This window comes from Nerophis lumbriciformis, linkage group LG05 (genome assembly GCF_033978685.3).
Source record: "Nerophis lumbriciformis linkage group LG05, RoL_Nlum_v2.1, whole genome shotgun sequence".
Lineage (NCBI taxonomy): Eukaryota > Metazoa > Chordata > Actinopteri > Syngnathiformes > Syngnathidae > Nerophis > Nerophis lumbriciformis.
In genome coordinates this window covers 35,453,169-35,479,944 of record NC_084552.2, presented here as the reverse complement: position 1 = coordinate 35,479,944, position 26,776 = coordinate 35,453,169, and the positions used below count along the sequence as shown (strand labels likewise).

The 26,776-nt window shown below is 37.9% G+C and overlaps 1 protein-coding gene across 4 annotated transcripts; it reads left to right on the top strand.

Annotated features, from left to right (window-relative positions):
• The first annotated feature begins 186 nt into the window (after positions 1 to 186).
• Positions 187 to 26,776, top strand: msrb3 (methionine sulfoxide reductase B3). 4 transcript variants are annotated; one of them, XM_061960681.2, is made up of 7 exons: positions 221 to 364; positions 5,986 to 6,100; positions 12,664 to 12,772; positions 16,493 to 16,570; positions 24,835 to 24,863; positions 25,137 to 25,234; positions 25,345 to 26,776. In XM_061960681.2, exons 2-7 carry the CDS (start codon positions 5,998 to 6,000, stop codon positions 25,510 to 25,512), a joined length of 585 nt encoding a protein of 194 aa, XP_061816665.1. In that variant the 5' UTR covers positions 221 to 364; positions 5,986 to 5,997; the 3' UTR covers positions 25,513 to 26,776. The 4 variants fall into 4 exon arrangements, with proteins under 4 accessions (XP_061816666.1, XP_061816665.1, XP_061816669.1 ...); XM_061960685.2 differs by lacking the exon at positions 5,986 to 6,100 and adding an exon at positions 10,009 to 10,156 and having other exon boundaries at positions 224 to 364; XM_061960683.2 differs by lacking the exon at positions 221 to 364 and adding an exon at positions 10,009 to 10,156.

Here is a 26,776-nt window from a genome sequence, read left to right as displayed (position 1 = left end):
TCACTATTTAGGATTTTAAAAAGTAAATTATTTTATCAAGTTAAAAAGTACCAAAACATATTGTCACGTTTTTATATATATTTTTAATGTAATTCCCATCAACATAACTGTATTGTACTTAGTTTACGTTTAAATAAAGTTTTCAACCGGAAATATGGATGTCGTGACCATAAAAGGAGATGATGTCCTGCCATGGCAGCCGAGCTGTTTCATAGCTGAGTGTCGCGGGACGTGTTACCAAGCTTGTCCCGGCTGTGTCAGTCACGGTCCCGACTCATGTTTCATCCCCACACCGGCAGACTGTTGCTTCATAGTCGTCGCCACTTCACTCTCTACGCGGCCTTTCTGCTCCTACTTCTATCTGGTATGTCACCGTATTTCTTTTTACGAGCGAGTTTGTATTTGTTGAGCTAGCTGTGTACTGTGTACGGTCTCCAGGGCGAATGTGACCTAAGTACAACTAGTGATAACTATTGTCATACCACACCATAGTCATATTATTTAACACAAATGGATGGATTTTGGTGTACAACGCAAAATATATAGAGTATATGCTATTTTGACAGAACGCATGACACATAGTGAGGCTGGGTCCGGTGTTAAACACAACAGTGGTTTTACACATGCAACTTGACACCTTTGCCTTCATTTAAGCCCCCGTTTACACTAAGCCGGCTAAGGTTATCCAGGGGTTTACACTAAGCCGGCTAAGGTTATCCAGGGTAAATCCCACCTAACCTTATCCTTGTCCACCCACACACAATGGTCGTTTAAGACCCCCTCACCCCCTGCGCAACGCGACCTAATACGCATGCGCGGAAAATGCGCACATCATAGTCACCTCCAGTGTTGCTTTGCGTGCAAGTTCTTAAATGTAACTTTTCTGAACAATATCCAGTGTTGTGGTAATTCAATTACCTGGAATCCAGTGTGCTGTGGGGCCCTATTGTAGTGAATGACTCCTGAGCCATCATAAATTAAAATTAAACTTGTTCAGAACAGATGAGCGGCTAGACTGGCACTTAAATGTTCTTTGCACACTAATATTTCATTTATGCATTCACGCCTGTCCTGGTTGTCTGTTGAACAAAAGATGCATTGTAGTCTCCTTATGTTCTTTACAACTATCATGTTAGATCAATCGCCAGATTACTTTTACAAACAGTTTTTAAAATCAACTAACACACATATTCACGACACTAGGATTGATTGATTGAGACTTTTATTAGTAGGTTGCACAGTGAAGTACATATTCTGTACAATTGATCACTAAATGGTAACACCCAAATAAGTTTTTCAACTTGTTTAAGTCGGGGTCCACTTAAATTGATTCATGATACACATATATACTATCAGATATATACTATCATCATAATACAGTCATCACACAAGATAATTATCAGGGTATATACATTGAATTATTTACATTATTTACAATCCGGGGTGTGGAGGGGGACAGGGGGGTGAGGGGTGGGGGGGTTAGGTTTGGTTGTTATCATCAGTCATGAACAATTGAGAACAGAGAAATGGATATTGAAACAGTGTAGGTCTGACTTGGTAGGATATGTACAGCAAGTAGTGGACATAGAGAGAGAGAGAGAGATCAGAAGGCATAAGAAAAAGTATCTACATTTGATTATTTACATTTGATTACCAGCAATGGCTATTTGGCACTTCCTGCTCCCAGGACCAATCTCCTCAAACATACAGTCATGTATATCATTCTGGAATCGGTTGCCATCTCACATTAATCTCTCACAAAGTAAATTGTCATTCAAGACAGCTTTGAAGATACACCTATTGCAGCTGCCCACATGACGTGCATTTTTACTATTGGGTTTAACTTGCTTTTTTTTATCTTATGTTGTATTTTTCCTTTGTATAACATTTGGTAATGCATGTATTCTTTGTATTCTATATGGACCCCAGGAAGACTAGCAGTCGCCTTGGCGTCAGCTAATGGGGATCTATTCAATAAACAATAAACAATTAATCAAATCTTTATTGGACACAAAAGTACACAATGTTACAAAGAACATTTGACAACAATCAATCTAGGGATCTCGATATCTGGTCAGGACACTCCTCACTCTTTTGCCTTCACTTTCATTGTTCATTCGTTTTGGGTGTTTTTATATACTCTGGACCCAGATGTTGAGTCCGCGACATACATGGCGGACAATAACTGATACGGTCTGCTTTGCCAGTCCAAAAGCATTCGCTGTTTTCCATGGTTTTTTCCTCGACGGCCAGGTAATACAAAGCACACGCTACCTTTTTTATCACATCCACGGGAGCCCGCATCCTTGTTGTCTCTCCTTCGACAAATGGACAACGTTTTTTGGTAAGTAGAATCAGCCTATGGAGCCTATCCCAGCTGCATTCGGATGGAAGGCGGTGTACACCCTGGACAAGCCACCTTAAGTCGCCAGACAACACTCACATTCACACACTAGGGCCAATTTAGTGTTGCCAATCAACCTATCCCCAGGTGCATGTCTTTGGAGATGGGAGGAAGCCGGAGTACCTGGAGGTCACGCAGTCACGGGGAGAACATGCAAACTCCACACAGAAAGATCCCGAGCCCAGGATCGAACCCATGACCTTCGCATTGTGAGGCACATGTACTAACCTAACCCCTGTGCCAATACCATAGTGTGTAAAATGAACCTGTGTGAAGTTGCCACCCCACTACCCTACCTTGTCCAAATATCCCCAAATGTGTCCCAATCGTTTGTGCTAGTTTGTGCTGCAAAATGTTTGTGCCGTCACGTTTTTTAGGTTCTTAATGTGTTATGGTTTTTATGTTAACATGTAATTAACGTGTTATTAATCATAACTAGAACCAATTATGTAAAAATCTCCTCAAACCTGTCCCATTCATTTGTGCTGCAAATGTTTTTGGTGTAACTAGTTTTTATGTTATTGATGTTTTATGGAGCTGGTTATTAATTATAATTTGTTAATGACGTTGTAAATACCGGATAGCGCTTTGCTTTGCAGTGCACAGACTTTATTAACTCCTCCAAAGAGGTTATGTTTTCCCAAGGTTTTTTTGTTTGTCTGTTTGTACGCAACATACCTCGAAAAAGTTATGGATGTATTTTGATGAAATGTTCAGAAAAGGTCCATAAAAAAACAATTCTTCTTATCTACTACAAGCACACTTCTCCCGCATGTTTCCACCTTTTAACGGCTTTCCAAGCCCCTAATTAGCCGATGAGAGATGTGGTTTATTTTCAAACCAGCCAAAGCAAAAGCGCCAGAAAAAACTACACTCACCAAGTTTTTGTTTGGCACCGTCACACGTCATGGCATTATTGTGAGGACTTTGAAACCGCAAGACGGTATCTACAATACCGTTATATCCCTACTATTTACCCATTGTGGATCACTTCCTGCTTGTGATATGTTCCTATCTTACAGCTGCAACAAAAAAAATCCTGATTTCACTTCTGTGCATAAATGCTCTAACACAGAAATCACATAAAACAACATAAAATACATGCAATAGGAAATGCCATTGCGGAAACACTGTAGGATGAAAAACAAAAAAAATGCAATGGCAAAAACACACACAAACTGCCTAGCAATGAAGAAGCAGCAGGTCTCATGACCTGACCCGTGGACAGTGTTCGGAAGCGCTCAAGGGGGAAAGGGTAAATTTGATGTAACACCTCTGGATTCATGGTGTGGGCATGAAAAGAGTGCCTCATTTTAAACGTGTTGCAAACTTTGTTCCTCTTAACAATCAGAATCAGGTAAGTAAAACAGTAAATCACGTCCGTCTTTAATGCCAACATTGAAGCAGCACGTAAATAATATTAGTGCTACTGCTAATACGGTGGAGAGAGGGTGGAGGGGTTGATCAAAGTGTGGATTCAGGACTTTTTTTTTTCTATTTATTGAGAGGTAGTGCCTGGTGTAGGTCTGCACTTTCTTTCATGAAATATTCCTCTTCTTCTTCCTCTGCTATGCCTTGTGGGGGTGTGTCCATGTTGCAGAAACCCCACAAAAATCAACAAATAGGTTTTTTGGTGTCGTGCTCTGGGCAAGCAAGGTATTTATCAGTGGTGTTGATGTCAGCTTTACATGAGTAGACTGCCTAGCAACACCTTTTGAGCAGACAATTATCCTGGTGGTCAGACGGCTTTCTGTGTATTGTTTTCCAGGCATTGTTATTCTCCATTTGAAAGGTCTGTCTGTTTTTGTTGTTGTACTGCTGATTTATTCTATGCTAGAATACTCCGTACACAAGGTTAATCTTAGCACACTCAAACACTTCTATACAAGGACATTAGCCGAGTATTTAGTGACCCTGGCCTATTGGATTTTGTCAGGCACACATTTAAATGTGTAAGGAGCAAGAAAGAATACTCTACTAATTACTATAGATACAGTACATCATTGTTGTCTTGATAATCTTGTTATTTAAACTTTCAGTGGATTTCAAATTTTTTGTTGGGGGGGATTGTGTTGTTGGTGTGCCTATGCACACGCGCAATACAGGCAAACACATTAATCCATTCGTACCAGTTAAATGTTTATTAGGGTAGCACGATATAGACGATATGCGATATAAATTATATAATCGTGGCCAACGTTAGAGCTTTTGATACGATTGTTATATTGCCATAATGCATGTTGATGACACATCCTGGCTGTGTCCCACAAATATGACAGCGACAACTTGGTAAACGGCCGGATCCTCAACGCACCATAGCATGCTTGCTAGTGGTCAAAGTCCCTCTACTGTGCAAGTCAGCTATCCTCACCTCCCTGGCGGCAAATAAACTAAGTTTTTTTTTTTTTTTTTACAAGTATCAAGACAAGGAATAGCTTAACATGCAACACTACACACTGTTGGAGGATATGCAAACCACGAACTAGAGCTTTTGAATAAAAAACTAAAAGGGAGGCTAATTGTTGCGATTACGACAGTAACGATACCCAGTAAATTATCAGTGTATGGTCGATACTACAGTGGTTAGATTGATATTTTTGATTATCAAAACATTTTTAGTCTATTTTTTAATTGTTTACAAACTAAGGAAATATGTTTCTGGTCCCAGGCGAGCATTTAAGGGCAAAAAAATAAATTATTTAAATACTTATTTGATATTGTTACACCGACATCGTTTTTGTCTGATTATAATTGTGATAAAAAATGTAATCAATGAATGATATTGAAATTTTGAAGTATAAGAATCAGCATTGGTATAACCAATAATGCAATTCTTGACTTTCTTTTCTAAAGTCTGAGCGTTTTTTTGGTCATATCATAAAGTGGATAATTAACCATCTTAAATCCATTGTGACATTTCTGTTAGCACTGTATTAAGAACAGCGTAACCCATTAAAGTCGACCTAATTTATGTCAAATACTGGTCTATGTGGAGTGTGTAACAACTCCAGTCACTGTTTACCGCGTTGTTATTACGAAAAAGTGACCGCTTAAAGGGGAACTGCACTTTAAAAAAAATGTTGCCTATCGTTCACAATCAATATGAAAGACAAGAAGCCAAAGGTTTTAGTTTGTTTAGTTTTCTAACATATAAAACTTGGCTCGTTCTAGGTGGCTAGCAATGCATCTAATGGGAGCAATCATTTCTACCTCTAAATCACTTAAAAATGCATTCAAAAACCGGCAACAATACTTCATTTACGTTCCATAACCTGTACAATAACCGAGCTGTAGCGACATTTTTATTGTAATCGATGTCCATCCGGGGTTGCAGGGGGTGGTGGAGCCTATCCCAGCTGCACTCGGGCAGAAGGCGGGGTAGACCCTGGACATGTAAATGTTCATAAATAGAGAAAAAAACATGTCAAGAAGCTGCTGTATGTTCAAAAATCTGTTCTTTTTGATATGCGCTCTACTGACACCTACAGTAGGAACCTCCTCTCGGAGAGTTGTTAGATACAGAATGCTTCGACCTTCTATCTATAGACAAATAATCCAGCCTACTCTCTGTCTCTCTTTAGTGTGACGGTCTCATGGCTGCTTTCTTCAGACGTGGGCTCTTCCTGGCCCTGCATCATACTATGGGGCAAGGCAGTAACTCAGTCTGCCATCCTGCTGTGTCTGCCACTTTGTTAGGTAACAAAGAATAAAGTAACTTTTTTTAAGCGTGAGAATTGAAACTGTTCAGACTTGTATGTAAGATCAACGTGTTTATCCACTCTAAAAGCCAGGCACTCTGGTAATGTAATGTCAAACAGTTGTGTAGGCCTCGGTCATAAAACTCAGCTTTTCCAGCTTGCATTGTAACACAAATGTTAGCAATAACTTTTAAATAAATCGCTTTGTCCTTGTTGGAGAAGCTGTTGTTTGCAAATGGTTTGTTGTAGTTGGTCTGGACTGGGCTGACATGAAGCATCACCAATAAAGCCGATTATGAATCTGATGATTGACAAACAGCAACAAGTGTGTCCTGATTAACTGAACTATGAGATGTGGACGACGACAGCTGTTGTTAAATGCATGTCGTTAGTGCTAGTCAATATAGCCATCGAGTGTACTTGTTGTAGGATTACTTTGGTACACCGATCGAAATTCCAACGTTGTGTATTTTGAACGCACCATTGACGTAATATGCAAACGCCAGACGGTACATGTACTGCAATTTAAATTTGTCCAAATAATGAAACAATAATCCTGTATTTCACCATCAATGGTTGTAGAAAAAACGGTGCGGGGGGCGTTAAGTGGTTAGGCTTAGGGACGTTCCCATTGCCATCTGCATCCATTTTCCAAACAACACGCTCTTCAAACTGTTAGGTAAACTAAGTGGTTCAGATTTTATTTAGAAATCGTACCATTTCTATTGCACACATCTCCGGAGAAATATATGTCACAGGATGCAAATGTGCCTCTCGTTGCCTTGGCTGTATGTTTTGGGTCATTGTCCCACTGGAAGACACATCTACGACCTATCTTAAAGGGTACCTATTATGCAAAACCAACTTTCCTTACTGATTGGTACATGTTTTTGTGTATTTGGGATTTGCATGAGGCCCTAAATTTTAAATCAGGAAAGCAGCTCCTCCTTTTATAAATCTGGGCTAAACCCTCAGCCTTTTTACAACATCCTTATTCTAGGTGGTAAAATCTTGCATTGAGCTGTAGAACGACTGCGATGAACTTGTTGTCTTGTATTTCTTCATTTCCAAATGATTGCGTCAATGGGCTCTTTCTCACCAAAGTTCTTGTTGATGGGTTTTATTGCCCATTCCCGTCTTGTGCAGGTCTATGGTCTTGTCCCCGTGGTCCTGTGACAGCTTTTTGGTTTTGTCCAATGGAGTGGAGAGGTTTTAAATGGAAGAGACTGATTCTGTGATAGGTCTGTTTCATTCATAAAATTAGTTCAGATTAGGTTTCCTTAAGAAGTGTGCACATAATCGGCCTGTGGGGGTCAGAATACTTGCTTATATAAAAAACACTAAACCAATCCAATGTAGGTCAACCAGTTCTTGATCAGGGTTGCATACTGATACTCTGATACACTGACAAAATTAAAATGTTACTAACACCAATCTCGTGGGAGGAATACAATCAAAATTGTTTGTTTTTTATTAATATTTAGATGCATACCTGTCTGGCCATGAGTGAGGACTTGGAACTGCAGATCAAGTGCTTAGCGCTTACATCAAACCGGCATCTGGCAAACAGAGCTAGCCTCGGCACTCCTTTTGCTTGTGCGCTCAGATGGGCATGGATGGGGAGATGCGTGACTGCTCTCCTTCTATTGAGTTCTACAGCCAATGTGTGTATGTCCAAGCAGGCTAAACTGCCATCATGTACACAAAAACACAACAGAAAAGCATTCCGGATACACTGGACACCGGATTGCTTCCCCTCGCAGGAAAACGCCACTGCAAGCGGCCTAGATATAAGACAATACAGTCCAATCATTGATACACGTGACAGACCACTTGAAGACCCCTCAAAAAAGACATTAAATTATATACACTTTATGTTAATGTTTTATTTTGTATGCTCAGACACCTTATAGTAACCAGGCCGAAGAACTAAGTAGCTGTAAGTGCCTCATTTTGGTGTGCACGGAAATGAGGCAAAAATGAGGTATAGTTTCCGCATTGCAAAAAAGAGCTGATAAAATTAAAATAATAGATACTATGGAAAAATATACTAAAAATAAGTGAAATTATATGTCCACGCATCTAGTTAATTTTACTTGATAATACAATCTAAATTAAGATTTCTATATCTAGAAATTTCACTTAACCAGTGAAATATTTGCACTTAGAGTACTGGTAAATATTGTAAATAATTTTTTGTTTTGCTGATATAATTATATATTATAATATTATATAGTTATATTTAATTTCATATTGGTGCCTCTTTTTTTTTTTTTAACGTTTTTGTAGTTTTATTCATATTATTTAAGTATTTTAATTACTATTCCGCTCAACTTGCATGTCACAAAATTCCATAGCATTGTTTTTTTTGGACGAAATGTAAGTGTATGTTTTTTATTTATTTATTAAATTTTTTTTACATTTTTTTTTAAAGTATCGGTCAAATCATTGGCAACAGTTATTTGATAATATGCAAAATGTACCCAACCTTATTCTTGACCAAACAAACACAACGTAGGGTTGTCCCAATACTTTTCTTATTCCACTCAAAGAACAATTTACAAGTGTATATATTACATAAAGCCTGCCATAATCTAGAATTTGGTTAGAATAGAATACAAATCTTTACTGACATTGTATTAAATGCTTCATGATTTGCGGTTGCCAGGCTTTGTCTGGCTGTAAGACAAATATTATCATTCGTAAATACTAAAAACAATACTATGGCTAAAAGTACACAGCTGAGACATGTAGCAGGTAAAACAGATTGTCAAAGATAAAATACAAATTGTAGGAATTTGTTACAAAATTCAGTCATTCACTTGCATTAGTTTGCGCTACACGCCAAGCAGCTGTGTGCGTGTCTACATATCTGTATGCCCACAGCAGGGGAGCGGGGTAACTATATTACCTGTTGATCTAGCTAAGTTTGAAGCAAAGATTATAATACTTATGTCATGCCACCTTTGGCGAAGCATGTTTTAAAGCAGTGCTGCAGCGCGGCGCTTCCGTGTTTTTAGCATCATTTTTGTAAAAAAAATTTGAAGCCGCAATACCGCCACATTGAGCTTCACGCACACTCTTTAACCAGTGGAATTGCCATTTTTTGCCAAGCTGTTTTATTTTATTTTTAATTTTTTACTTAAATGAAACATGTAGACTTTGGATTCCTTTTTTAAAGTTATGTAATCTAAAATTTCAATAAAAATAAAAATCCTAATCTCAAAGCTATAAACCACTGCATTGTTTCTGTGATTTCAATGCATTTTAAAAATATTTTTGGCTGATTAGGTCACAAATGGTAGTAGACAATGGATTGCTTTTTAATTGTATAATCTATTGATTTATGTGATTATTTTTATGCAAATCAATTAAAAGCAATTGTAGACCGTGTTGTTTTCTAAAGTTGTTTGTTTTGCAATTTTATATAAATTATTTCTATATATCGGCTCTTACTTTTTACACAACTTTTTTTTTTGTCTTTTAAGTATGCCCCTAATAATGCATCATAATGTTCATGTTTTTTTTCCAAAATTGTGTGGTTATAAAAACTAGCTACGGGGTGGAATGGCCCAAGACCGATACTTTGAACACCACAGTCCTATGTAAATGTTGCTGTATCTTTTTTTCCATTGGTGTTTCCAGATGTTTTTCTCACTTCCTATGCCAATGTTTCCTGACAATTTCTTTATTTTAAACTTCAGAACAAATCGAATGTCCTTTCCATATTCTGACATCAGTTGCTGCAAGGTGTTAACATTGTCTGTTTTTTTATTTAGGTGTTTGTGTTCCGAGTCATAACTGTTTTTTATGTCTACATGACCCAGGAATCCCAATAATCCTGCACCGTTTCCTTGACCTTTTATGTCTTGTTATCTTTCCTTGTGTCTGCCCCTCTTCTTCCAGCCCAGGCCTTGTTGTAAGCCCTGCTGTGTTTGGTTCTAGTGGTGGTTGGAGTATCTCTCTTCAGCTGCCAATATGTCGGGCTTCAATCTGCTGCATCTAATAAGCAAGAGTCAGCCTGTGACTCTGAGGTCCTGCAGTCTTCCCTCAGGTCCACTGACTGGGTGCTGTGTGTCTGCTGTGCTCTGCCCTATCTCTTTATAAATAACATCTGGCTGATGTTTTAGCATGTCTAAACTGTCCAAGTGTTCACCATGATGCGCCGCTTTCACTCAGTGTTCTTTTTTTGGATCAAACCTCCCCAGGAGCACTAATTGCACTGATGCTCTACAGCTTCTAATAACACGTAAGCAATATTGGACTTCAATATTGTTTTCAAGTTGACTTCAAGTTGTATGAAACATAAGACTGCAAAACTATACTATTTGGGATTATGAAGATAATACAGCTAATACAGTGGAACCTGCTTGCGTTTTTGTGGTTATGTCGCTGCTCTGAGGTAATGATGACATTAACAACACATTTTTTATCGAAATGACCCCCTTTTGTCTCACATTTTGTGTCAACAAAAGCACTTGACACTGTGTATTTGATGAGTCGTTGACATAAACAACTCAAAATGTGTTCCACTGTATTACAAACTTCAGCAGTATTGATTTGACTATATTATTATTATTATTTTTTTTTTTTTTTCCCACAAAAGGAATATAGTGGGCTGTGCTGTTTTTGCTCCTTTGCTGCTGCTGTTTTGTCTGTCACCACGCACCTAAAATTGAGTGCTTACAGGACAAAAAAAACAATTCACTGCTTGGCTTCCTTAAAGCGTGCACGCACTCAGTACGTGTCCATGCACTTTGTCCGATTTCTTAAATAGTTTGGCTCTAAATAAGTCTTCTACAGCCCATGGAAACACCTTAATCCGATCGTGTTCGGTTTTTGAGAAGTCAAACCAACACACCTGGATTATGCGATTGGAAACCAAATCTCTCTACGGGGGATTTGCGGCCGAAGAGGACCCTTCGTGACGCACATGTGCCAGTCTCAACGCGCGGGATACAACCCGGAAGCAGATACCATTCAATAAAAACGTAGCAACGATTGTCATGAAGAGGATACTTTTTATTTGCTTCACAAATTAAAAGAACAGAACATTTTGGAGTGCATAGATGGTCAAAAAAACAAACAAAGATTTATTTAAGAAGGTAGCTCAAGAAATGTTGAATGCCATCTTAATTCGAACTCCCGAACAAAATACGAATGAGATGAAAGATAATGAAGCAGATATATTTAAGGCGAATAATGAAGAATACGCAAACCTCTTCACGCTGCATTTGTGCACTCCAACTGATTAGCAATAACTGTATTCTGCACAACTGTCAAGATAGTGCAGAACATATTGCAAACTTAATCTGGAACAGTATCGACAGTGGCACGAACGGCCTTTTCATTCGGATTTAAACCTCCTTCCTTTACTCCACTTAGCCTTATGAATGAACACATTTAAAAAACACTTTAAGACCAATGTCTTGAAAAAATATATCACTCTTGAATCAACACAGTAGTTAATACTATGATCAATGTTAATTAAAATACTAAATGTGGGATATAAATAATAATGGAAGTTTTGTTTGTATATAGTATATATATAATATATGTATATAATTGGTACAAAGGTTTAATATGTGTACAAGGATATTTCACATGCCTTTACTGTGTATATAATTGAACTGTGTTTATGTTGTGTATAATGTGTATTTATAATATGTTGTACAAAGGACATTTCATAATTTTCGGAAGTTCATCTTGTACCTGACATTGTTTATAGGGTTAGGCGCAATAAGTGTTCAACTTCAGCCTAAACCCTTTCGGTCTGCAACATTTTCATTTTCAATCTATGAATGTACATCTTTTTGTTTATTTTGTTGACGATTGACCGAAGAATGATAAATAAACTAAACTAAACTCAGAGACATTCAAAAGTTTTGTTTCCATGACTTTATGTTCTAAAATACCTTCAAAAAAACTATTCCACAGGTCTGTCTTTGCTTCGGACCTGCATTCGCCCCGATACATTCTTGGTAGTAGCGCCATGTTCGTATCACAATCCAAGATCATTTCTTGATATTGTCAGTTATTTAACATCAACATAGCTATTACAGACATAATATTTGTAATCTGTGCCAATATTACAGTGGACATCACTTAAAACAAGTTGTAAGGATCCACAGATGACTCGTGTGACGTCAAAGGTCAACCGGAAAAGGAATTAATTTAACCGCGCTAAAATGAAACAAGCACCCCTCAGTGTACGGGAGGCACATGGCATATGACCAATAGTCGCATTAGAGAAAGTGCATGGACACTTGGACTTCACACAAAGGTGTGAAAATACAATAAAAATAACTTTTTGAGGACTCAGACTAATTTGGTGCATGGAAACGTAGTGACTGAGTGGGTTTGATTTTGGTCTGACTAACGTGTACGACGAGTTTGGTAGGTCTTTATCCATAATGTTTATGGATGAAAATAATTATATTGAAGTTCTTTTCTAACAAAATAAAGCTTTTTTTTGTTTTTTTGTTGTTGTAAAAGTGCAAAGTGTCTCCAATCACTTACTGGATTAATTTCTGAGCGCTACCTTTTTAATCCTTATTATAGGAGCTGCTCGAACCAAGAAGACATGGCCGGTGACCTTTTCTCGGGAGGAAATGAAGGAACGCCTCACACCCATGCAGTATCATGTTACACAGGAGCGAGGGACAGAAAGGTAAAGGCTTGATCCATCTACTTATTAGTGTTACTGCTATTAATATCTAATTTCTGCTTTTAATCGTTACGTTACTCTACAGTAGGAATGTAACAATGTTGTAGATACCGTGGTATTGCGGTTTCAAAATATTCACAAAATTGCCATGATGCGTGATAGTATCAAACGAAAACTTGGTGAGTGTATTTTTTTTTGTGGCACATTTGCTTTGGAGTGTCTGAAAATAAACTGCATGTCCCAGAATCATCTGCGCAGCGCGAGACCACATTATGGGGGCAAGGAACACCTTAAAGTGGAGAGAAAGAGGACGCAGGAAGTGAAGTGTGTTCCTCTTCATAGTAGATAAAAGGAATTGTTTTTTTGAAAATCCTAAAAAAATTTGTTATGTTGCTTACAGAGAAACAAACCTTGGCAAAAACATACACACTGGCGGAAGTAATAAAGCGCGGCACGTTTGTCTCGAGTGCCAAAACAGACTCAATCAAAGCGCACCATGCCAAGGGAAATCACCCGCTGCACACCGAAGCTACTGTACTTGATAAGCTCTCATTACCCGGAAAAGATGAAGCCATTTGTGGGCTGTTTACAAGTTCAAATGTGAGTTAACTTTTTTGAAAAACTGCATTTTCCAAACTGATAGAAAAAATGTCCACTGTTGAGGATACTGCTTCTCAGAAAGAGAGACACAGTGGATGTTAGCACCATTTTTTGCACCTAAAAATAATTGTTTGTAGGGATAAGTATGATTACAACATTTGAGCATTATGTTTGTGTTCAATTACAGTAAGTGTGTTTATCCTAAACACCTCTGCCACTTAATTTTACACACTATTGCATTTTTAAGTCTTTTTTTTTTTTTTTTTAAACATATACTACAATGATATTGTACCGTGGCCTTAATAACATGATATCGTAGCGTGAGATTTTAATATCGTTACATCCTTACATTATAGTATCTCTTTTTTCCCACAGTTGTTGCTGTTTTTGTTGTTACTTTTTATTGTGGACACCCCTGCTGTGCAGTATTTAAAATGGTGGGACATACGTGTTCAATCGTGGCTGTCTGACAGTTGGCATTTTGTTTTATTTTATACTCCCTGGATGCATAACGGCTGCTGAACGGCGCTGCCACGGAACGTCTTTACCGTTCGGAAAACTCCATCGCTGTTCTGATGCACATTGTTACGGCCCTGCCATACAGCGAGGTAGCACAGGCTTTTGAGATCTCGCAAAACCACCCACGCGCAATCACGGAGAAGGGTAGTTGTAGTAAAACAAGCCACAAATGTATTCTGTCCATCCAGCGTAATAGAAGCAAATAATGGCTGCTGAACGACAACATCGCGGAACTTCCATCCATCAATACCCACAGGTGTGTCTGTGGCGACACTGACTTGACTTGTGGACATACGACAGGTTTGCCTTGCAGAACGACTACGTAATTTTAATATTTTTAGTGTGCAGCAAAACAACAGTAACATCATCCATTATGAGCATTTTACACATACGCACGCGCACAACCCATCCCATAAATATCAATCAGTCAATCAAAGTTTATTTACATAGCCCTTATTCACTTATACCTCAAAGGGCTGCACAAACCAAAACGACATCCTCGGCTCTGATCCCACATCAGGCAAGAAAAAATTCAACCCAATGGGAACAACGAGAAACCTTGGAAGGGACCACAGATGTGGAAATGTGGGGTTACGCATAACTGTAAGACTCTTTAGATGTTGTCTTACCCAGAGAGTTTAATTAAGATTCTAGATTTTCCAAATGTATTTGTGATGTAACGATTACTGGTATTAATGATAAACCGTGGTGAAACTCTCCATGGTTAGTATTACTGTGCAAATTAAAATGATCGCAAAACCGTGATTGATAACCGCACTTCGATCAACTCACGGACTGGTGATACATACTTTATTTCCTGGAGAAGCAAGTTAGCACTGTTAATCGGTAGCTGGCAGCTAGTTTCCACAACGCTGCCATTCACTAACAGATGGCGCCCATTACATTGCTAATTGCTAAATAGCAGTTAGGACGCTAACTTCTAGCTACCTTAGATTCTAACGTGACTACAAGACACATTAACGTATTTCCCCATTACAAACGTCATATCCCAAACTAAACTTGAGTTAACACATTGCTGTTTTAGCTACTAAGCTATTTAATTATGCACATTGAACCTGGAGGCTGAGTTTCCTTGGAACAAAGTGGTAAATATAAAGATTGTATTTTTATTAATCTTTATTTTAATAACAAAACAATTCCAAATTTGGACTCAAGACAAACACTATTCGTGGGATTCATAAGTAGTTCCACTGCGTTGACGCTTATAACAATATTGCTAAAACTTTATTATTCAGGTCACAACATGTAAATGGAATATTGTTGGCAGTTTTTGGATTCTTTTTAGCGTGCTTTTTGGGCCCAATGGATGAATAACATTAGCTTCATTGTTTGCCACCTCACACTTGCCGTTTATTACAAATTAGAACGCATACAAAAAACACGTGTTCTTCGCTCATATAAGGATTGTGAACGATAGACAAAATTACAAAAAAAAGTACAGTTTCCCTTTTAGACTATTAATAATATTTAGACAATTAATAATATTTAGAGGTGGTGGAGGTTAAGTGGCATCGGAGTCTGTGCCTCTCTTTACTAGCTTTGTCGAAGCATGTTGCTTTTGTAGCTGTTTCAGCAGATTTCAATTGCTGTTTTGGGCAGTAGATAGGATCTCTGATCCAAGACACAACTTACATTTAACTAAAATGTTCTTTGTGCTCGACAAAAGAAAAGTAGTGAGAATATCTCCATGTTAAGAAACTCTGCTTCGGCTCTGCCATGATGTCTTGTTAGTAAACACAGACACGCCCCCACCCCACACAGCGCGCCTCTTCTCTTCCTTGTGACAGGAAGAATCAGAAGGACGACGCCGCAGCTTTCCAATAAAATATACTTAGATCTTCAGTTTCTAGCCGATATAAAAAAATAACGTAAAATAACGCAGTAACGGTAACTGAGTTACTGAATATAAAAAATAACGCGTTAGACTAGTTACGGCCGAAAATAACGGCGTTACTTTGTAACGCGTTAGTCCCAACACTGGATATGACAGCTTAGAAAAACAGATGTTAACAGAAACATTTTAAGAAATGAAAGCTCCAGGTCGACAACATATGTCACCAGCCTCAGAAACATCATTGGAAATATCAATATATAACTGATACACAAGACGGATGACAGAAGATGGGAGAGCTCCGATCTTCAATGTCTGCAGACAGGTCTGATAATCCATGATGATGGTCATAAGAAAATGTATTCAGTAGCTGCCAGACTATTATATTAAAACATTACTATACAGTAAAGTAGAATATCCATTCACAAATGTGTCTACGTGAAGCACGCCGTTTTTCCTTTATCATTAAGATACATTTTACCTTTACACACCTTTATTTAATCAAAATACAATTAATATGGCTCCTAATAAGCCAGAACCACATTTCATCTTTCTTCTGCCAGTTTGTCAGTTTTGTTTTTTATTCATGTATTTTTGGTTTAAATAAAACTTGGTAAAAAGTTTAGTGTGTCTATACTTTGAGCACATTCAACAATACTAAGATAACAAAATGTTAGTCGTGATATAAAATGTTTATTTTGTTATATCCCTAATAGTGTATAAGGATGTATGCTTACATTTTTTCTGCACAGTGCTTTCACTGGAGAGTTCACACACCACAAAGACAAAGGAACCTACACCTGTGTTGTTTGTGGAACTCCGTTGTTCAGGTAAAACCTTTAACGTACTGATTGTGGTCATTTATAGTTTAGTAAGTGCCGCAAAGGGGGTCCAGAAAGTCTTTTAATCCATTAGCTGTATTAAAAATCAAATGGACAAATCAGTGGGAATTATTACACAATGCATAGAAGATACTGAGTTCTGATTTAATGCACCATTGCACGAAGCATTGGATTTCCTGCAATGGTGACAAGTGCTTTTGCTTCAGGTCGCCACTGTCCCGTATCTTTGTTCTATATGCAATATATTTAACCCCATAGAAAGAAGTCCAGGGAAGTAATATCTGCCAAAGAAGGTGACTAGGGAATTGGAGCTTCCCTTTCAATCCTCCAGTCTGGAACGGTTTGCTTTAGGAACCCTTGAACATGTGCACTGCACTTGCACTGTGACATGTGGCAATGTAGTCAGAACAAATCTGATTAACATCTCACCAACTGCTTTTGTAACACACTGTAAAGAGACTTTGTGGACACCATGTACAGTAATAACATGGTGCAAACGGTCACCCCGCCTCGGGTGAAGGTAATGTAACCTTTGCAAACCAGACTTTCAAACCAAGGATGGCAAGGCACACAGTTGGTAACAGTTTACAAACATTTATTTACAACCCAAAGTGTCAAGAGGTGAACAACAAGAGTAAACAAAGCACCCAAAATCTGCAATAGTAATAAATAGAGGCAATATTAGTGTAGTATATTATACAGTATATAGTAAATTTACATTCTAAATCAATTTCAAAGTCACATGCATTAAATAGGCCTAAATATTTAATCAAAATAAGCATATTCAAAATAAATAATCAAAAGGTAAATCATCCATTATAACAAAATACATGTGTTCACAATCAAAGGTCAATAATCAAATATGTCAAAGTAAAGAATTAACTAATCAAAACAGATTGAGCAAAATCAATTAGCATTCAACAAAACTCATTTAACTGGTTACAACACAACATAATCTCATCAACATAATCCCCTCAGTAGATGTTTGATGCATGGAGACCTGAGCTCCTGCTCAGGACAGATTGATTGATTGAATTATTTATTTCAAACCTGCACAGTACAACACACACTTTTTTTTTTAAAACATTTTGGCAGGGACATTTTTGCAAGGCTTGAAAAGGGGTTGGATGAAGCAAATGCTTATAATATCCCAACCCCTCTCACTCATTCCACATTTAACATAAACAATATAATACAAGAACAATACTATACAAACAAAAACAAGAAAAGCTCCTGTACACTAACAATACAATAGTACCACTGTTACTATAAAACAAGACAAGACGAGACAAAACACACACACACACACACACACACACACACACACACACATACACACACACACAGGCCCAAACACTCTCTGACCATACACCTCTCTCCCATCGCTCCGTGCTGAGGGCATCACTCTCTTTCCTCCTCGTACTTCTTCAGTACTTCTTTTTTAAACAGTCTTTTAAATGTAATCATGTTAGAACAGGTTTTTAACTGGTCCCCTAAGTTGTTCCACAGACTGACTCCACGCACTGAAATGCACATTGATTTTAAAGTTGTTCTAAATTTAGGCAAATATAATTTGTTGTTTCCTCTTAGACTGTAACTATGGTGAGCATCTCTATCCTGGAATAGGTTTTGTATATTGGATGGTAGAGAGTTTTGGGATGCCCTAAACATAATTTGAGCAGTTTTAAAATTGATCACATCGTGCAGTTTAAGTTGCTTTAACTCCATGAATAGTGGATTTGAATGATGTCTGTAGTGAACATTGGACACAATCCTAATGGCCTTTTTCTGCAGAGTGACTAAAGGCTGTAGATGGGATTTATAACAATTTCCCCAGACTTCAACACAATAGTTTAGATATGACATAATAAATGAATGATACAATAAAAGCAGAGCATTGGTGTTCAATAAATGACATGATCTCCTCATCATTCCAACACATTTAGCAACTTTTGTCCTCAGGTAATTTATATGAGGCTTCCATGATATATTTTCATCTATTACCACTCCTAAGAATGAATTTTGTTGAACATATTCTATTGGTGTATCATCGATAACAATCCTGATGGGTATTTCACTTTTGCGATTGCTAAAGAGCATGATTCTGGTCTTCTTTAAATTGAGAGACAATTTGTTGGTATTAAACCACGTTTTTAACTTGATCATCTCCTCAGTTACAGAGGCCAGAAGTTGCTTAACGTCGTCACCTGCACATGTAATGGTTGTGTCGTCAGCAAAGAGGATGAACTTCAGCAGTGTTGATACTTTACATATTTCATTGATATACATTATAAATAGTGTGGGTCCCAGTATCGACCCCTGGGGGACTCCACAGGTTATGTTCATGAGTGTAGATTGATGTTGGTCGATCTGAACAATCTGCTGTCTCTCATTCAAGTAGCTCTTCAGCCATTTCCCTGCCACTCCCCTTATGCCATAGTTTTCCAGTTTGTTTACCAAAATCTGGTGATCAATGGTATCGAAAGCCTTTTGCAGGTCAATAAAAATTCCTAAAACAAATTTGTTTTTCTCGATACCATTAGTAATGTTCTCTATTAGATCACTTAAAGCTAATGAAGTTGACCTATTTTGTCGGAACCCATATTGACAATCAGATAATAATGTGTGTTTTTCAATGAAGCCACGAAGTCTATTATCAAATAATTTTTCCAAAATTTTTGACAACTGTGGCAGAAGGGAGACGGGCCGGTAATTTGTGAAGTGGTGTTTGTCTCCAGATTTGAAGATGGGGATGACTTTTGAGAGTTTCATTTGTGAAGGAAATTGTCCAAGTTGAAAAGATAAATTGCAGATGTATGTGAATGGTTTGATGATTTCTTCCGCTACATTCCGGACCGTCCTCATGTCGAGGTCATAAATGTCACGTGATGTTTTGTTCTTGCTTTTATGAATAATCTCTAAAACTTCCTTTTCGACAGTCGGAGTAAGGAACATCGAGTAAGGATTTTTTCCAATAAGTTCCATAGGCTGTACATCATTAATTGGGATTTTTTTTGCCAGCTCAGGCCCAACTTTAACAAAAAACATATTGAAGCCGTCAGCAATCATCTTCTTGTCACCTATGATTTGGTCGTTCTCAACAAAAAACTCTGGATAACAAGGACTGTTTGAACCATGCCCAATAATTGTATTTAATACCTTCCAAATTCCCTTTATATCACTTTTCTTTTGGATTAATAGTTTGGTGGTGTATTCTTTTCTGCTTGCTCTTAATATGCTGGTTAATTTATTTTTATATGTTTTGTACTTTTGTTCTGTTTCTATGGTTTGATGCCTAAAAAAAGTCCTATATAAATAATTTTTCTTTTTGCAAGCGTTCGCAAGCCCTTTAGTTATCCATGGAGTTTTTGTGGAGTTAGTTATAGTGCATTTTTTGATGGGGCAGTGTGTATCATAAAGTGAGAAAAAAATGTCATGAAATAAATTATAAGCTGCATTTATATCTGACGTTTGAAAAACAGAATCCCAGTTGTGTTTTGCTAAATCATTCTTTAGTGCTGTTAATGATCTTTCTGTTGTGTCTCTACGATAATATTCACTATTTACAGGTTTGGATGTTTTGCAGTTAATATTGTACACCATGAACACTGGTAAATGATCACTGACGTCACTCACTAACAAGCCTCCAGTTACAGTCTGATCTACAATGTTACAAAATATGTTGTCAATAAGTGTGGTGCTGTGTGTTGTGATTCTAGTGGGTCGTGTGATCAGTGGGAATAAGCCCATGGAGAACATGGTGTCAATAAATTTTGCTGTGTGTTTGTGTTTATTAGGATTCAAAAGGTTGATATTAAAGTCACCACATACTATATATTTTTTGTTTCTCTTAAATAATTTTTCCATCCATTCATTAAATATTTTTAAGTCGGATCCTGGTGTTCTATAAATGCAGCTTACAATAATGTGTTTCCTATTTGAAAATGATAATTCTACAGTGACGCATTCGAAGAGTTCCTCAACAGTTAAACACATATCAGTTACAATACTACAGCTGATATTTTTGTCCACATACAGAGCCACACCTCCTCCTCTCTTATTTTTACGGTTGGTGCAAAACATTTCATACCCATTTAATTCAAACTCATTACTTGTATTCTCATTCATCCATGTCTCTGAAATACCTATAATATTAAATGGAGATTTGAACTGATTCAAATAGTCCTGGATATCATCAAAATGAGAGTATAGACTCCTGCTATTAAAATGTACTAGAGATATGTTTTTATCTTGCATAAATGTTTTATCAAATGTGACGTCAGTATAATATAAACAATCATTGTTGGTGTTTTGAGGAGCATTTCTATCTGGATCCATTTCGCTCATAAATCTTTGTGATTTGTAGTTGATGTGGTCTGAGAAACTGATCGATTCCAAATTGTGGGAGTTTATCAAATCTTCATTCTCCTCTATTTCAGAGGAGAATTCACTATCAGAACTATCCATATAGTGTTATTTCAGAAACATGAAAGGAAGAAGAGGGTGTGTGATCATGGTCAGATAAATCATTCCTCTGTTCATGAAACCTGAACAAGAGAAGAGGGCATATGGTCAAAGACTGTGGGCCACAGACACACAACACAAACATGCACACAACTGGACCATTCAAGCAAACACATAAACAATCTCTCATCCACACACACACAAACATACACTCGTACACTGCAGGCAATAAAATAAACATGGAAAACAAAAAAACAAAACAAAACAAAAAGCTCCCCCCAAGAGCTACTAAATATCCAATTGCAAAAGTAAAAAACTAAAGAAGTAATATTAACAAAAATATGCACACACATACACATACACATATATACATATATATACACATGCATATCATACATGCATGAGGTGTGGAAAGTATCACATATTTAATATGGAACAACTTCAAAATGCAAAAATAGTTTCCTAAATAATTCCCATTCATCACATATATGCATAGTTAGGTTCGGATATCAAATAGAAACAAATAAAAATAAAACTCTTATGTTTCTTCTGTGTACAAAATAATATTGTGGTTTAGTGAAAAACAGAAAAAAGAAAAAACAGTCACGTGGCAACATGACGCGTCAACAACCCAGGAAGTAAACAGATCCATGCCTGTCTCCTGCTCAGAAGCACTGCGATGAAAAAGTCTCATTGAAGAAAAATCAAACAAAAATAGTCTTACCAAGTGTCGTATGTCCATGTCTCTGTGTGAGTACCCCCAAGTTCAGTGGAGTTTACGAGGCTGCGGAGATGAACTTTTCAGCCTCTGCTGGATTGTCAAAAAAGTGTTGTTGGGAGCCTTTGGAGAGTTTGATAGTTGCTGGATAAATGAGAAAGGCTTCAAAACCAGCTTTCCGAGCGCTGTACATAGTGGAGTAGCAGGGTCGTCTCAGCTTGGCCGTCACGTCACTATAGTCCGGGGCAAAGCGAACGGAGTTACCGGAGAGCTGAAGAGGAACTTTCCTAGCCTCCTTCAGGATGCGGTCCCTATCCGTGTACCTCAGACACTTAACAATCATCGCCCTGGGACGGGGAGATTGTCGCGGGGGGCCGATGCGATGGGCCCGCATGAGCTCCGGAGGATTTGCAGCCAAGGCAGGGAACCATTTGGGGATGTTGGCGGCCAGGTAAGACAGCGCGTTATTTCCTTCTTCGCCTTCTTTGATATTGATGATTCTAATGTTATCCCTCCTGCTTCTGTCCTCGAGATCTATCATTTTTTTCTCAATCTTCGTGAGCATGCTGGTGAAATTGAGCATAGCGTCCTTATTGCTCTGGACACGTGTTTCAATAGAAGACACTTCATTGCGGACAGATTCTATATCGGCAGCGTGCTTAGATAAAGTATCTTGAATTGTACCAAGTTGATCCTCCAATCGCTGGAATCGCTTTTGGGATCTATCCTCAGCCTCATTGAAAAATTTCCTGAGTAAAGTCTCAAGATAGGCCTCAGTGACGACAGGTGTTTGAGACGAGGACGATCCCGACTCCATTGTTGCCCTTTTCATTAAACTTTTGTAACGGGTGTGCAACAAATAAGGAAAGCGTTGTTCGTAAATGAAAAAATTATGGCAGAAATCCAAGTAGCTTAGAGTTTTTTAGAGCATGCACAGGGGAGCTTCAGTTTTTGACGTGCTCTACTCCGCCATCTGGCAGCGACAGACAGCAGGCTGTCAGAAAAAGGGCATTTTCCAACTTAAATAGCCCATAGCCCCTCCCTCTAGCTGGGACCAATTTGACATGGGGAATTAAGAACGCCGTTCTTTTGTAAAATACACCATAAATAACCATCACACATCTAAAAGTATTCACATAGTACTTTTGCATTTGTAGATCAGTCATTTTTGTATACAGTGTATTCAGGCTTGGATAACATACATTTTAAATGTCCAGTGTCCTTCTTTAACACCCAGCTTTTGAGAACCATGATTTGGCCCAAATTAGGCCAAACTGTCACATAGTCACACAAGTCTAATTTTAAAATGATGTTTATTATAAATGTTCATCATTGTTCTGTGCCACCTCGGCCCCCTTGCCAAATTTACTTCACACATGTGCAGTGTTTGCCAATCTTTATTGAGCCACATCTATCCAAACAAATGTAATGTGAATGAATTGGTGAATAAACAGTTTATTTATGTACCTTCTGCCATCTAGCATTTCATTGCTCTGCCTATCACAAAGTGTTCCTGGTGTTGCTAGACTCTCAAAGATACAATATTATTAGTAAATAAAAAATAATGGATTAGGTTTATATAGTGGGTTTTCTAGACACTCAAAGTGCTTCACAGAGAACTGAGAACCCATCATTCACCCACTCCACATTCACACTTTGATGGTGGTACGCTACATTTGTAGCCACAGTTGCCCTGTGGTAGACTGACGGAACCGTGGCTGCTAATTTGCCCCTTCGGCCACCACCAAACATTCATTCACATTCATACACCATTGTGGTGAAGTGTCTTGCCCAAGGACACAACGGCCGTGACTAGGATGGCAGAATCTAGAATCGAACCTGGAACCCTCAAGTTGCTGGTAAGGCCAATTTATCATTTGAGCCACAGAACCAGTTAAGTAACTGACAGATCTCCCACGGCACATTGTACAGTGTTTTGGAAGCACTGCTTTAGTGTATAATTTCACACGGTTACATTTTGTTTTAGCAATGTGTAACGGTACTCCAAAGTCACGAATCGGTATAGAACTCAGGTTTTTTTTTCTATAAATCTGCTTAGCTTTTGTGTTAAATCAGAATCATTTTATTGCTAATGTCAGTGAGGGTTCACAAACTAGGATTTATTTTGGTGCAATGGTGCAACATGAAACGTTAACTAGCACAACTAAGATCACCAAGCTAAAAAATAGAATACGAATAAAACAAGATGAATGAAATAAGAATATGAATGCAGTAAGTACAGTAAATGATTATTTTTAAATGTTAAAACCAATCCAATGTAGGTCAATATACTGTATTGAGATATATAAACTTTGTTTTATATATGTGGCAAAGCAAATTAGTGTAATGTAATACATAACATTAATTAATCAAACTTTATTTATATGGCACTTATTATGGACAGGCAAATTGTAACAAAGTGCTTTTCACCCGTAAAAAGAAAAAAAAAGAAGTGAAGTATATTTATATAGCACTTTTCTCTACTGACTCAAAGCGCTTTACATAGTGAAACCCAATATCTAAGTTACATTTAAACCAGTGTGGGTGGCACTGGGAGCAGGTGGGTAAGGTGTCTTGCCCAAGGACACAACAGCAGTGACTAGGATGGCGGAAGCAGGGATCGAACCTGCAACCCTCAAGTTGCTGGCACAGCCGCTCTACCAACCGAGCACACTGCACTATTAAAAATAACAAGACATGGCATGTCGCCGAGGAGAAACGCCACCTTTGAGGCTCCAAACTGGTAAAATAAATTTTTTGTCATCTAAAAAAATTATATAAAATATATTTGAATGTATATGTAAAAATACAATATAAATAATGGATTATTGAATAAATAAAAACAAAGTAGTGAGAATAGTAGTTGTAATAATACTAATAGAATGACTACAAAAAATGTAGGAACTTAAGAAAAGTTTACAATGATCAGTAAAAAGCCTGAGTACACAGTACCAAACCATAGGCTGGGTACCGATAAATCACAATACAAGCACAGATACATTGACTCTTTTTTTGTCAATCTAATACAAAATACTTGTTCTAAAGTCTATTTCTTTCCTTTTTTTGATAGTTCTAAATCGAAATATGACTCCGGATCAGGTAAGCTCCCTCGCATCATTCTGAATTTTGAACGGTTATGGAATTATGGTAATTTAAAAACGGAATCGCAAATGATTGTTTTTTAATGTTGGCAACGGATTCATTGTTGGTGTTGAAATAATAAGGTGATCAGTATTATCACTTATGTGTAATCAAATATAACAGAAATGTCAACCACAAGAATATAACCATACAAACACATATTGTAGCACAGTTTTTGTTTGGTTTGTTGAGTCGCTGCAACATATTTTCCTGTGCATGTCATACGTGCAGGTTGGCCTTCCTTCTTTGACCTTGTGAAAGAGGATTCCATTACCGTGTCAGATGATTTCTCCTATGGGATGCACAGAGTGGAGACCACCTGCAGCCAGGTACACTAATGTATCGCCACAAAGATAACAAAATCTCACCGAATTGTCTACCAAATATGTTATCATTTAATAAAATATATTAAATAGCTAATTTCTCCATTTGGACGCAGTGTGGCGCCCATCTGGGACACCTGTTTGATGATGGCCCAAAACCCACTGGCAAGCGATACTGCATCAACTCGGCCTCGCTGTCTTTCCAGACTAAAGACGCCGAGCCCGCAGGCTCCGCCTCCACGGCTGAAGGAGCTGCAGGGGGCGAGGCCAAGACGGAACTTTAAAAAGCCGACCCGGCGAGATTGATGTTGCTGTGCATGTGTTTGATTGAAGAGTTCTACGCATAACAACATAACAGGTTATTAAACTGACATATGATACACACATCAAATATTTCCACATGCAAATAATACTGACCAAAAGTCTCCTGCTGTGTTGTTCCTGCACAAGACAGACGTGTTATTGACGAGGCAGGAGTCGAAGATAAAGTGCATTAAAAAGTTGGTCAACTTGATCGTCGCGGCAAAAATGTTGCCAGCATTTGCCGTGTCGTTACCCTTGAGTGTCACCAAGTCCTGCCGCGGCATTCCAGTTTTGTCGTTTGACCTCGCTCACGTTAACGTGGAGATGCATTATTGATGAGGCAGCAGTTAAAGTGCATCAACAGTTATACTCGTCACTTGACATGAAAAACAGGCAAGTAAACAATGACTCCCCTTCTAATTTGAAAACGGAAGACCCACTTGGTGAATATTTTATTGTGATCAAGCACAACATATTACAGTAACAAGACACATACTGTCGTATAAGACATACAGGACACAAATAAGACTTCATTTACGACAAAGATAAAAATAAAATGCTTTTAAAAAAGTGATGTGTGAAGCCGCAAAATTTAAAGCGCAAAGTGGCGAAGGATTACTGTACTGTCAGTGCACTGTATTTTGCTGTACTTGTCAGTGTGAACTCACTTAAGCACTCAGTGTGTAAGTACAAAATGCATTAATTGAGGACAAATGCTGGGTCTCAAATTGATTACTTGCATCAGTACGCTTTCAATAAGTATACTGTGTAGAGTGTGTACTTAGTTCCTGAGGGTGCACATTTAAGACTATTAGTGCTATCCTGAATATATTACTGTTGCACACTTACCTGAAGTGACGATCGCAATATTTACTTCCTTTTCACTTCTTTGTGGAATTGCAACTGTAGGAGTTTGTCCCATTCTTCATCCGCCACATAGCCAAGATGGTTACTATCGAGGGTGGGAAGGGTCCCTGCACACTCACCATTTTGGACATTTTGAGTGCAACAACTTAACAGCGCACTGCATTAGCCGTACTCACTCAAAATGCTAAGTGTAATTTGCGGAAGTGCAAGAAGGGAGACAATATTTGGGGTGTATCTTTGATGCTTTTTAGGATTCAACAGAACATGTGGATTGCTTTTTGCAAATAATGCACAAGTGGGACTATTTTCTATTTCTTCCTAATTGCTTTATAGTGATTTTCACAGCTTTCAGTGGATGAATAAAATAGCTGAAGTATG